The sequence below is a fragment of the Olea europaea genome, chromosome 1, assembly GCF_002742605.1.
Source record: "Olea europaea var. sylvestris chromosome 1, O_europaea_v1, whole genome shotgun sequence".
In the NCBI taxonomy this organism is placed as follows: Eukaryota; Viridiplantae; Streptophyta; class Magnoliopsida; order Lamiales; family Oleaceae; genus Olea; species Olea europaea.
In genome coordinates, this window is record NC_036237.1 from 16,318,424 (window position 1) to 16,332,484 (window position 14,061).

At 34.1% G+C, this 14,061-nt stretch overlaps 1 protein-coding gene across 2 annotated transcripts; it reads left to right on the forward strand.

Moving 5' to 3' along the window:
• The first annotated feature begins 1,756 nt into the window (after nt 1-1,756).
• On the forward strand, nt 1,757-13,384 carry LOC111395605 (sucrose transport protein SUC3). Of its 2 annotated transcripts, XM_023021681.1 has the most exons (14): nt 1,758-2,256; nt 4,231-4,296; nt 5,561-5,659; nt 5,740-5,804; nt 5,892-5,976; nt 6,094-6,127; nt 10,000-10,099; nt 10,463-10,538; nt 11,267-11,626; nt 11,764-11,907; nt 12,049-12,282; nt 12,419-12,482; nt 12,566-12,609; nt 12,795-13,384. In XM_023021681.1, the coding sequence occupies exons 1-14, from the start codon at nt 1,966-1,968 to the stop codon at nt 12,963-12,965; spliced, it is 1,833 nt and encodes a 610-aa protein (XP_022877449.1). In that variant the 5' UTR covers nt 1,758-1,965; the 3' UTR covers nt 12,966-13,384. The 2 variants fall into 2 exon arrangements, with proteins under 2 accessions (XP_022877456.1, XP_022877449.1); XM_023021688.1 differs by lacking the exon at nt 4,231-4,296 and having other exon boundaries at nt 1,757-2,256.
• Nucleotides 13,385-14,061: the final 677 nt, after the last annotated feature.

Below are 14,061 nucleotides of genomic sequence, written 5' to 3' on the forward strand. Positions count from 1 at the left end.
ATAATTTGTTAACAAATATAATTAGAAGATGAAAAGGAAGAAGATCCAGCCGGCCTAACCATCTGGAAATCGACGGCCTAGACAGTCGGGACGTCTGTTTTCGACTTGCTAGATCTAATCGGTTGGAAAATAGATGGCTCAACTGCTTGGGCCGTTGATTTTTTAGCCGGGCCAGTGGTGGGCCGACTGTTCCCAACTGGCTGTTAGTTTATGTAGATTTTGAGGTAGAAGCGGATAAAAAATGAAATAATTTTTATCTTTGTTTAAGTAAACAGATAAAGAAAGTGGCTTGATTTTAAAATTTTAATTGTGAAGTGTTTGAAATTTTTTGTAACTTAAAAGGATATTATTGTTTTTTAAAACATTCCATAGATTTGTAATTATATAACATATAAAAAGATAATTTTGTCTTTTACGCATAAAAAGGCAATTGTGGTGAATGGTAAAAAATTTTGGTCAAAGTAAAAATACCATGTTGACATGACCATTTTAAAAAGTGCACCTTTCACACCATCAACAACTTCTTAACTAGTTTTGATATAAAAAAAAAAAAAAAAAAAAAAAAAAAAAATTAAGCCCATGGTGGTAGGAAATAAAAATAAGATTTTAATCTTAATTAAAGTCAATAATTAATTTTAACTATATATTTCATGTTATCCGCAAATTTTCAATCACATATTTCATTAACTTTAATTAAAATCTACTAAAATTTTGATTTTAATTTTCAACAGACATGGGCTAGATTTTAATAAAAGTTAATAGAATTTGTGATTAAAAAACTGTAAATCTCATGAAATGTATAGTTTTGTATAATCGCTTCGATTTTAATTCACTTTCTAAGTTGAACCAAATAGGAATTCTATATATAAAAGTAAAATTGTGCATGTGTCAATACTTAAAAATATTTTTTAAGGGTAATTTCATTTTTTAAATATGTTTCAAAAAATCATTAGTTACTTAAAAAGTAGGATTATTCTTGTTTAACATGCCCACGTGGCCCTGTTGAAACAAGAGGGTAAATATAGCAGGGCTCTAAAAAGTAATTTATTTATTTTTGATGTTAACCGACAAAAAAATTATTTAAATAGTCCCGTACATCTAATAAGCAAAATTTGCTAAAATGGAAATTCTACTTTTATAGATTAGATAGAAAAATTAGATAAGATCAAATGAGAGTGTAGCCGTTATTTTTGCACCCAAAAAAAATGAAAAAGAAAAAGAAATGGAGAGTTAATTTCACGCATGGCCATTGAACTTTAATTTGGTTCAAAAATGTCATTAAACTTTACAAAATGTTATATTCAAACAAGTGACTCAGTTTAACATCTATTTTTTAGTTGAAAATTTCGTGTTCATGTCCTAGGTTGTACGCTTTAATTTAAAAATTTATTAAATTGATGACTTGGCAACAGACAAAGAATTTTATGTTAAAAATAGGAACCTTACTAGATGTACAAGTAGGGGTTCACATCGACACCTCATGGAGGGATGAGTTATTTTTTGACCATTTTTTAATTAAATAGGTCCAACGCACTGTGAGTTATCTGACAGAACATTGCTTCTATACAAATGGAAAAATCCTATAAATAGACGTCAACTGAAGCAGTAGTCTATATGAGATATTTTGTAAAGTTTGGTGATGAGGCTGAAATAAATTAAAGATTGAGGGGCCAAGTTGACACTAAGTGAAAAGCTCAATACCCATTATTTAAATTAACCCGAAATGAAAATATATAAATTCACCACCTCATTTGACGGGTCTACGGACCGGATCTTGATATCCCCTGTAAGTTACCTCCCAGATTACTGTGAGAGGAGAGATTTTTCACCCGCCCAAATTTTCTGTATTATTCAATTTTCTTAATAAAAAACCTAATAATCGGATCGGATCTTTGTTCAATTCAATCACTTCAGACCCCATATGTGAATAATTTCACAGTTTCACAAACAAAGAATAAGTAAAAAATGGATGCGGTGTCGATCCGGGTGCCGTATAAGAATTTGAGGCAAGAAGTAGAATTGGTGGGCGTGGATGAATCGGAACTGCGTCGCTTACAGACCCATTCGTTTAATTCCTCATCGTCACCGTCCAGGATATCCGACAGCGGAGAGACGCCACCGGATTCAAATCAGAGCCGGAATGTTGAGCCTCCGAAGAATTGTAGCTTGATTACGTTGATCTTGAGTTGTACGGTCGCTGCTGGAGTTCAATTTGGCTGGGCATTGCAGCTCTCCCTTCTCACTCCTTACATTCAGGTATTATTATCTTATACATACGTACTTTTGTTTCATTGTACTGTTAAGAAGCGTAGCTTAATCTAATGTACGTGTGTATTTATGTATTATTTTGGTGGATTGATTAGTGAGTATGGGTGTTCTTAGTTTTTATTTTTTGGACTTTTGTAGCCTGTATCTTTAGTGGGATTTTGGGAATGTGTAGATATTGATTTCGGTTCATTGGAAAATTGGGATTTTTCATTTTCTTCCCTTGAGTGGATATAAAATAATGATCTGAAAAACGAAATAATTATTTTTTTCTTTCTTTTCAGTTAATTGTATAGAAAGTACGACGCTCCGTGTATATGGCTTTCATTGTTTTTGGTGGGGAACGATATAAACAATTATAGACACAAATGCTGAAAGTATGGTTACTTCGTCTAATGAAATCCGTTGGTTGAGGTTTAGAAATGTGTTATAGAAATGCTAAACGCAGAATCCACCAGAGGATTTGATGTAAGATGTGAAAGATGGAGGCAGTAACACAAGCAACTTTATTTTTGTATTTCCATATGCCATCTACTTGAGCAAATTATGAACAATGAATTTAACTAATTTCAGAGTGATATTTTTATATGCATTTCAATGAAATAAATCAAAATCAAGCAGCCAACGAATTAACAAGATATAGAAAACTAGATAAAAATTAATGGTTTTGATAATACTGAGGCCGAAGAATAAATTAAAGATTTCCTCATTTCTTTTTTGTATTTATTTTGTGGTTCTTCTCTTGCCATTATGCTCTTTTCCTAGTTTTTTCATTTCAACACTAAAAGCCACTAATATCTTGCCCAGGGGCACTTTTGACAACTATGTGCAGTTACAAATCCCATTTGCTTTTCTTCATTTCTTTCCTAGAGATGACAAAAAGACCCAGTCGATCCGAAACCTGTGGGCCCCGAGCCAAATGGGCATGAATTCCATGCCATGTTGGGTTGGTCGGTGGGTTCAGGGCAAGTCTTTCTTGGACTTGATTTTGGAGTGGGGCAGGTTTTCCCCTCCCCCATCTTGTTTAGTATTATTTATAAAATTAAATTTCAAATATTTATATATCTATATATTAAATTATTGAATGGAGCAATAAATTGGACAAATGACTGTCCGACCCGTCTTAAGTGGAGCAAGGGTTGAAATCCCCAACAAGGCTAGGCTTGGAGTGGCTGCCCTGTCCCGAACCCTTCCCATTGTCATCCCTATTTCTTTTAGCTATTAATTGAGTGGCTAGTGTAGCATATTAGCTGCTTGTCAATGATATTTGAGTATTACAACTGCTTATTTTCTTTAGTACCATTTCTTTTCCACTCTGGCATCACACTACTAATTGGAGGTGGCACAAATCGAGAATAAATTAAGAGAATGATGACTAGGGTTTCCCAGTATGTCTGACCTAAAGAAGCTCTCGTACACAGAAGCAGTGCAGTTCAAAATATAATAAGATACAACAGTGGAGGTAGACCAAAATCAACATGAGGACATGGGTTTAAAGGATTTAGATTGTGGTAGATATCTGAATGGATCGCACGGAGTTGTGAAAAATGATTTGTGTAGTTTGCTCAAAAGTTAATAAGAATTATACCTAGTTTGTGATGTAATGTATGTATTTATTTACCTTATATGTGAGACGAAAGCATTAATTTATGAAGGAACAGGATAAACTTTGGAGAGTAAGTTTTTCTTTTATAAGAAAAGAAAGACATGGAATCCCCATTTGTAAACATTAATGTTGAAGAAAGTTCTGTTGTTTCACTGTATGTTTGGGAAGTGATTATATTCTGGTTAAATTATAAATAGATAGCAGTTAATGGTGGAACTTATAGTTCCAACGAGATATGTGGATAAAAAGTATGTTTGACCAAAAGTGATCATGAAAAATCACTTCCCAAATAAGCTTATTATTGGGCATTCTGTTTGTTTCTTGTTTGGTTAACATTCTATTTTTACCTTCTGCTGCAGACACTTGGTATAGGACATGCATTTGCTTCATTTATCTGGCTTTGTGGTCCCATAACAGGCCTTGTGGTACGTGGTGACACAATTTTGTTTCAACTATTTAAGTTTTTTTCTAATTGTAGGGTATTCAACTGGATGGCATTAATTTATTTCATGAAGCTCAATGGTAGTGAAATACTTATGTAATTTAGTTGAGTTTTTACAAGATCATGATAGTACTAATTGTAAGAAGTCTGTGATAGTCAATTATGAAAGCTCATCACTTGCTTCGTTACTGAATTGTGGTAAGCTCCTGCAAAGTGAGGTTAACTGTGCCTGATATTTCAAATCACTCATAAAAATCCTTCTTTTTTGGGGGAAATATGTACGTTTTGGATGTATGCAATACAAATGATATTGGTAAAACCTGCAAATTTGTTTACTTGTCTAATAAAGTACATGTAACCATGTATTTTTATTTATTTTTTTCGTTGAGTTTATTAGCTTCGTACATTCTGAAATTATGCAAGTCATCTTTCTTCTCGGGTTCCTCCTGACTTCGAAACACATACAAAACTTATCACTAATATGGAATAAAAAAATTACATTTCCTCAAATGTTTTCTGGAAAAGTATTTTGTACTTTCAACTCAACAACTGTAATAGTAACATTGGCTTTACTGATAGCATCAGATCTTGATCATCACTAGTCACATGAAAAGTCACTTTGTAAATTTTATTTTGTCATGATTCGGAATGAAATCTAGTTTCTGAAGAAGGCAGAGTTTGGAATATTTACAAAACAAATGATATTGGCAGACCTTGCAAATTTGGTTGCTTGTCTAATAAATATTTTTGTATATACATGTATAAATTTTCGTTGAGTTTGTTTCCTTCATTCATTCTGAAATCATTCAAGTTATCATTCTTCCTCTTTTCCTTGTGTCTTCATAACTAGCAAAAGTGATACAAGACTTATCGTTGATTTAGAAATAAAAGATTTAGAATTTCCTCAGGTTTCTTCTGGAAAAGTGCTTTGTACTTTAAACTGTAAAAATATATTAGTAACATCTATTGTGGAGTTTAGTAGTAAAATTAAATCTTGACCATCACTATTCACACGGATAGTAATGTTGGCAAATTGGTTTTTCTGGTGATTGGAAATGGAATCTAGTTTCTGAAGGTTGGTTTGGGATGTGAATTTTCATTTTACTTTGAATAAGCAACTTTGAAGTCCAATACGTTTGGTGGTATGAACTGTTGCTAAATTTCTCTGTTCAACTATGTAAATATTCACCCCCATGTTAACCTAAGAATTTTATTTTATTTTTCTTTATATTATTTCCGTCTTTCAGGTTCAACCTTTTGTTGGCATATGGAGTGATAAGTGCTCTTCAAAATATGGTAGAAGAAGGCCATTCATTTTTGTTGGATCTCTGATGATCTCAGTTGCTGTATGTTGTGAAACTCGTATTTGCCTTTCAGTAATTGGTGTTTTATCTTCATATCGGTTAAACTAAATCTTGTAATACAGGTGATAATAATTGGGTTTTCTGCAGACATTGGTTACCTTTTGGGAGATACAAAAGAACACTGCAGGTATTCTTGACCCCTTGATAATACATCTTTTTCGTTTTTCTTGCTTTTGAATGTCAGTATGTGTTTAACCAACTCATGCAATTGCAGCACATTTAAAGGTACTCGCTCGAGGGCAGCTATTATCTTCATAATCGGGTTTTGGATGCTGGACCTTGCAAACAACACAGTGCAGGTGTATTCTAAAAGAGCAAATTTATGTGCACCCACATGGTGGAAAATTCTTGTTTTTGTCTCAAGTTCAATAATTTTTAATATTATAAATAGAGAAGTGACTTCTGAATTATTACAGGGTCCAGCTCGAGCTCTCCTGGCCGATTTATCTGGTAATCCTTCTCTGCCTACTGAATCTGATGAAAAATGAAAAGTAGTATAAATTATATTTTTGGCCATTGAACTCTTAATAGCGAACAGATGTCATTCTACTCTTTGTGCATTATCTTTTGCACTATAAGATAAGTTCAATTTGAGCATTGAACTCTTAATAGCGAACAGATGTCATTCTACTCTTCATGCATTATCTTTTGCACTATAAGATAAGTTCAATTTGAGCATTCGTTATCTGGTAATTTATCTACTGCTAAAGCCTGGGAGTTGGTAAATAGCGTGGCCCATACGTTCAATTTGGAATAAACCCCGATGAAGATATCATTCTTTGCCTGGCGCTTGCTTAATAATTGGCTTCCAGTGGATGATATAAATTTATCTCAAACAATTCCCCATATATTTTGCACTTTTTTGATGAAAAAATGAATCATGCAACTGATTTTGCCACTTCAGTTTATTTTATTTTATCATTTTTATCTTGTTTTGCAATTTTTGAAGTTTAAAGCTGAGAAACATTTGTTTTCAGCAATCTCCCCCTTCCCTTCCCCAGACTTGAACCAGTGATGGAATGATCAGTCTAGCCATAATTCCATACAGTGCTTCCCTACCCCTTCTGCCCTTCCCTCTTCTCCAGATGTAATCTACCACCCTATCACATTGTTTATTGGCATGAGCCTTACATCAATGGAAGCCCTCAAATTATAAAAGTGCAACGTACAAAAATACCCCTAAAATTAGGGATCTTTTGAAGACTCATATGAAAAGTATTTTGGAAGTAAAAAATATTGTGTAAAATTAATTGTCACTTTTTTTTTTTTAGTAAAAAGTGATGCAATATCTCTTTTTAAAGTTAAATGTCACTTTTATTAAAAAAATCATGTTTGTCACTTGAAAAAGTCACAAAAAAAATTGACAAATACTAAAAAAGGTACTGAAATTTAAAAAAAGTGACAAAAACTTAAAAAGTGACAAAAAATTCAAAATGTTACCACCAATTAAAACATTAGAATCAGTTCAGTAAAGTAACTGAAAAATTGACACAACCATTGTCCTCCCTCTTTCTCCATTCGCTGTTAAGCATCTTTAAGTTAATTCATCAACAAAACACAAATCAAAGCGTCAAGCGTCTTTAGGATGCTGTTTGACCCTCATTAAAATTATAATCCATTTCTCCATCTTCTTTTTAACCACACATTCTCCAATAAAATGATATACGTAATCTTAGAACCTTTTTTTTTTTTTAACCACATATTTTTAAAAAAAATACTATTCCAAATATTATAATCTCAAATAATGGGGGCCAAACGGGCGCTAAGTCAAACTCTGCCAACCCATTAATCATATAAAAAGTTTTTGGAAATAAAAATAATGTATAAAGTTATGTTTCACTTTTTAATAAGAAAGTGACATATAATGTCACTTTTATTAAGAAAGTAATATTTGTCACTCAAAAAAGTGACAAAATAAAAAAATGACAAACATTTTATTCAAAAAAGTGACAATAACTTAAAAAAGTAACAAAACACAAATTAAAACATTTGAATCAGTTAAATAAAATGATAGAAATAAAAAAAGTGACACAAATACCATCTCCCTATTTCTCCGTTCAATGCCAAGCATCTTTAGGTCAGTTCAACAACAAAACACCAATCAAAACGCTAAGCATCTTTTAAGTCAATTTACTGCTACAGTCATCTACTAACTAAACAAACCCATTGACCTCCACTTAAGTCAATCTTATACAATTTCGATGCTTAATCAAGAGAGAGTGAAATCCAGTACTAGAAACAAGTTGTTGAAATCTTAGAAACACAAGATCGATAGAGTAGTATTTCCCCATTTCCAATAAGTAAGAACTTCTCTCTACAATTCATCAATTACATATATGTATATATCGCGGGGGAAAAAAAAAAGGATTGGGGGGGGGGGGGGGGGGGGGGGGGGGAGTGAACTTAATAAAACACGGTCTAATCATGTGAATCCCATTAACTTGCTCTTTTTCAATACTGCCCCTGCCTCACATACATAGCCCACAACGCACATCATTTACATGAAAATTAATGTATTAACTTTAAAGAAAATCCGGGTATGCAATGGAATCTTGACAAAACACTAATAAAGTTAAATCTTGGAAGATCTTGGAAGGGGGGAAAAGCAAAATTAGAAATCAGATCCTAATTTGGAATAGAACTCCAAAGTTGAGCAAAATCAACAAAAATTATTAACAATTAGACAAGATCTATTACAGATGTAGTGATGAGAACTAGTGTGATGAGAACTGAACATCAATTGGATTGATGTAAAATTTTGTTGTTTAATTCATAACTAACAAATATATCAAAATAAAGAAGCTCTCAACAATACAAAAATTCACAATTGAAATTGTTAATTGCTTACAATAATTATATAAGCATTTGCTCATGGAAAGAACCAACACTTGGTCACTTTAACAATGGTGTCGAAATTAAGGAACTGCTTACTATGAATTTGAAATAATCTTCTTTGCTTCATTATCATATGTACAAGAGAAATCAACAAAAGGTCAACAGAAATCACATATTTACAATGTATAAGTCGATTAAAATCGTAAAAATCATCGAAAATTGACATAGAGAATAATAGATATAGGGTTTTGTACAAAAAAACAACGAGTATCAATGATGATTGACAGAGTGACGGTGCGCTGTGATGAGTAGGTTAGGGTTTGGTTGGGATGAATCTCATTTGGGTTTTTTCTTGACGTAGAATATACGGTTAGTTAATGTATTAAAGAATAATAATTTAAAAGTCGAAGTGTATTAATCAATATTTTAACTAATGGGCCGTACTTAGCCCAATAACTTCATTATAAAAAGCCCCAGTCCTAAGATCATTTAGTGACATCATTAAGTCAAAGTAAAGTGGAAGAACTCGTAAAATTGCCCCGCCAACATCTCAGTGGCATCCCTTGCCCCTTTCTTCTCTGTAAAACTTTTGTACACACAGAGACTTGTATAAATCTAAGAATAAAAATGCAAGACTGTAATTCCTGTGGCATTACTACCCGTACCATCCTCTGCAGCCACCGCTGCATATTCTCTTCACTAACGTTGGCATCATTAGTCAATCACCGAACTCCATTACCAATCCAACTTCAGAGACTATTTTTTATGTAGGAATAATGCTATCTATCGCAATTGCTGATGATCAACTGTCTAGGTAGCAATTAAGTGACATTAATTGATATGTCATCTTAAATTCAGGATTTGGATCTCATTTAAAAATGACATATTAATAAATGCCACTTAATTACCATCTAAACTGCTGATAATCAGCAATTATGATAGAGAACATTATTCCTTATGTATACCTGAGAGATAACATGTAAATATGGGACAGACAGAAATTTCCAGTTGGGTTGACTGGAAGAGAAGAGAAGATCTGATAGAGGACAGAAAAAGGTTGGGATGTGGAATGGGATAATGCAGTGGAAGAGCCTTTCACCTTCTTCTTACGGTTTCTGTTTCTTTTGGGGCCTACAGCTGAAGTTCTACTTCTATCCCCACCGTATTGCATGGACAGATCACGTAGGACATTTTTCTGTTATGTTTATTTGCAGATCTTGGTGGAAGGGGTGCATTGAGCCTGCTGTTGTAGTTGAATGGTTAAGGTGAGACAGATTGTTGGGTGCAAATTGAAACCGAAGACAAATTTAGTTGTTAAAGACTTATTTTTCCCCCAAAGGAAAACAAAGGGAAAATTATCTGTCCCCTCTTTTTCTCTCTTTTTGTAACATTTTTGAGTCGGAGGTTAATAGTTTTCTATAATATATAGTTCTAGCACATTTTATATTTTTATAAATATTTAACTTATATTAATTACCTAATGGTAGGTCCTGATCAAAGAAACTCAGCAAATGCTATATTTTGCTCCTGGATGGCAGTTGGGAACATTCTTGGATTTTCTGCTGGGGCTAGTGGAAATTGGCACAGGTTAGGTATTTGTGTATTCTGCAGTAATGTTCTCTATATTATGAAATGCTTATTTGATCTGTATTATCGGGAGCATTATGATTCTCAAAAAATTATTATAGGACTAGAAACAATTACATTTCAAGTGGTACACTCTGCTTCCCCATTCTTTTCAATAAAATATGTGACATTAAGTGTTTGTTGATAAATCCTTGGAGCATGTTTAATTATGCTTCTTTCTAAAAATGAAGCCATGGGATGTGGCTTCGTTTTTAGTGTCTTAATGTATAGAAGGAAGCACACCTGAACATGCTATTATTAAACCCTTTATTTTTTTATTTTTTTTTCTCTGAATGATTGATGAATTTAATATGTTCTGAACAGATGGTTTCCATTTTTGACGAATAGAGCTTGTTGTGAACCATGTGGGAATCTGAAAGCAGCATTTTTGGTCGCAGTGGTGAGTTATTAGTTTAACAGGGGATAGGCTTTCTTTGTACAGTTGGAGATATCTTTATGTGACTACTCAATTCTTGAGATTATGGATTTTTTAGTGTTGAATAAACGGTTTAAATTGAACAGTGATATATCATTGCAATTGCCGGCTTATTGTTTGATCAAACTGCTCTGTTTCCATTTCATGTGCATCATATGACATCGAGTGGAATAATCTTAGAATTTTATGAAAATAATTTATCTTTTTGTAGATTTTGCATCTGACCTTTTCTTGCCGATAAGAGGTACTTTATTATATAAATTATGCCCCTGTTTGGTTTTGCTAAAATTAAGATTTTTAGTAGATTCTATTAAATGTTGATGAAATGCATGATTGAAAAGTTTATAAAAGCTGTGGATAACGTGAAATGTGTGGTTGAAAATGAATTTGAAGAAAAATGAATTTTAGAAAATGGGGGCCAAACAGTGTATCTCAGTATATTTCTGTTCATATGCACACCTTTGATGGTGTACCTATGCTATGACTGCTGACAATATATAAGTAATTGTGATCAAGTGTAGGTATATTTCTGTTCGTATGCAGAATGTGTGGCAATTTTTCTGTAGCTTTCGTTATTTTACAATTTTTCACCTTCACTTATGAATTATCTTGTAAGTTTACTGTTATAGATTGTATCTACCTGCTACCAAACGTTGTTTGCACTTTGTCCAATTCTAAATTCTGATGTGCAGGTGTTCCTGACACTTTGCACGCTTGTGACTCTCTACTTTGCAAAGGAAGTTCCATTGGTACCAAAGCAACATCACCGTCCATCAGACTCTGCTCCTCTTTTGAATGATCCTGAAGAAAACGGTTCTGACATTTTAAAATCAAAAACTGATACCAAGTCAATGGATAATAGCCCTGGGAGTAAGGCTGTTCGGGATTATGCAATGGATAACAATTTTAGGAACCAAGGGCTAAAAGATGGGGAGGATCACGATGAAAATTTCAATGATAGTCCTAGTGCAGTTTTGGTCAATTTACTGACTAGCTTACGCCATTTACCTCCAGCAATGCATTCAGTCCTAATAGTCATGGCATTGACTTGGGTAAGTGCTTTCTGATGGGTTGTTTCCCAAGTGGGGTTCCATGGCTAGGTTGCAAATAGCCTGTTGGTTACTAATTATGTTTACTGATGTCTTTAATTCTTTTATCTCTGACCTTTTCCTTAATAATTCGTGATCAGACGTCCTGGTTTCCTTTTTTTCTCTTTGACACGGATTGGATGGGGAGAGAAGTTTTTCATGGGGACCCAAAGGGAGACGTCTCTGAAGTTCAAGCTTATAATGAAGGTGTCAGAGAAGGTGCATTCGGTTTAATATTGAATTCCGTAAGAACTCAATTGATATCCATTCGTTTTTCTTTTTATGCATCAACAAAAATTCCATTTAGCAACTGCAGGGTGTACCATTGTAATTGTACTAGCATCCCAAGTCCCTTTCTTTATGTTTTCTGTTTGTTTGTTTGGCAGGTTGTTCTTGGCATTAGCTCCTTCTTTATTGAGCCAATGTGTCAGTGGATGGGAGCAAGATTAGTTTGGGCTGCGAGCAATTTTATCGTGTTTGCCTGCATGGCAGGCACTGCTCTTATTGGTTTTGTATCTGTGAGACAATCCTCAGAAGGGGTTCAACATGTCATTGGGGCAAATGGAGCTACTAAGATTGCCTCTTTAGTTGTTTTTGCCCTTCTTGGTCTTCCTCTTTCTGTAAGTATTCTGATGCTTGACTTTCACCCTCCCAGTCTCTAAATAGTGTGGATATGCACAGAAATGTGCATCTCCATTTTTTATTTGAAATCATTTTTCCTGATCTTTTCTTTTGATGCTTTTCTCTGTATTGTAGGTCACGTACAGTGTGCCTTTCTCTGTTACTGCCGAGTTGACTGCTGATTCAGGAGGCGGCCAAGGTACTTCTAGAGTCTTCTTTGTTCTATCTCTGCTATTTGATGAAGCTATATATTTAATTTAAAGTTTTTGCACCACTGATCAGGGCTGGCTATCGGAGTACTAAATCTTGCTATAGTCTTACCTCAGGTAGTTTTCTGTCTTCTTTGCCGGTTGACTGTTTTGCTTGATTATGAATGTTGAATATAGGCTTTGGCCGACTAATGTAGATGATAATTTTCCTAAAACAAAATATAGCCATTTTATTTGAGTTGGCTTCATTGTTTGTGCTGTGGATGATTTTCTGATATGCTATAGTTTCTTTTTCTCATTAGATGATTGTGTCCCTTGGTGCGGGTCCGTGGGACCAATTATTTGGTGGTGGAAATATACCGGCTTTTGTCCTGGCATCAGTATCTGCCATGGCAGCTGGTGTCATTGCAATTAACAGGCTTCCAACTCTTGATAGCAGTTCCTACAAGTCAACAGGCTTCCACTTTGGTTGATCAAATATTCTTGGACGAGACAATTAGCTCTTGTATATGACACTGCTAGCCAGATAGACCAGTATCGAGCGCACAAATCTTCGGAGTTTACTCGTATCATTTCTCTTCAGGGAGACGAGTATTCCACACCCAAGTTTTATTCATTTTTTTACCCCAGTGGGCAATTCTAGTGCTAGTATATATATACACATTACTACTGTAAGAAGCATATAAACCAGGAAAAAAAGCATAGATATGATATAGCTTAAAGCCATCCTGGGATATCTTGTAATTCTTTTATTTGATATATAGCAGAGCTGACATTTTCAATCATACGTCACTGATAGTTTTCGAACATTACAGGGGTGTAATAGAAATGAGTTTGAATAGTATGTAGACATCGAAGACCCCATGCTTTCGAATGTTAAGAAATTTTGTTATTTTCTCTTAAGATATTTGTCGTGCTGGTGTCGCAATTGTATGCTTTGGGCTTGATACTCTTACGAATTTCATGCGTGTGGTGTCAATATGTGTCAAGTCTTCTAGGCTGCATGTGAAGAGCCAGGCCAACAACAATCTTTTCTGGGCTCCAGGTGAAATGTGTACTAGGAATATTGAGGTGGGGTACAAGTTTAGCAGAGAGTAGGAATCTTGATGTCTGTTGTTTGTAGTGAATTTCCCAGGGAAAAGGCAAATTATACATGATACAAGTTTTAACAAGCCAATTTAAGATTATTGATTGATTGTTGGTGATAAAATAGAAATTTGGGTCGGGTGTAGCAGTTCAATTGATGATGAAATAGAATTCTTGATTCAGGTTTTTGCTTTATTGATATAAAGTTCAATTAAGCTTCGATAAGCTAGATTCAATATAAAGCATCACGATATTTGTTTATTATATTGTGTAGTAGTGTATAAATAGATAATACGGTCAAATCCTAACAGAAAAATTCAACTAAACAGGTTATACAAACAGATCTGGAAACAGGGTTAAAAACAGGGGGCTGAGGTAAAGCCCCCTCAATCCCCTATTTTTAACCCTGTTTGTTGGTCTGTTTCAGCAGCATTAATGAAATTCAACCAACCCACTGTAGAAATATAAAATTGTAGCCTTGTG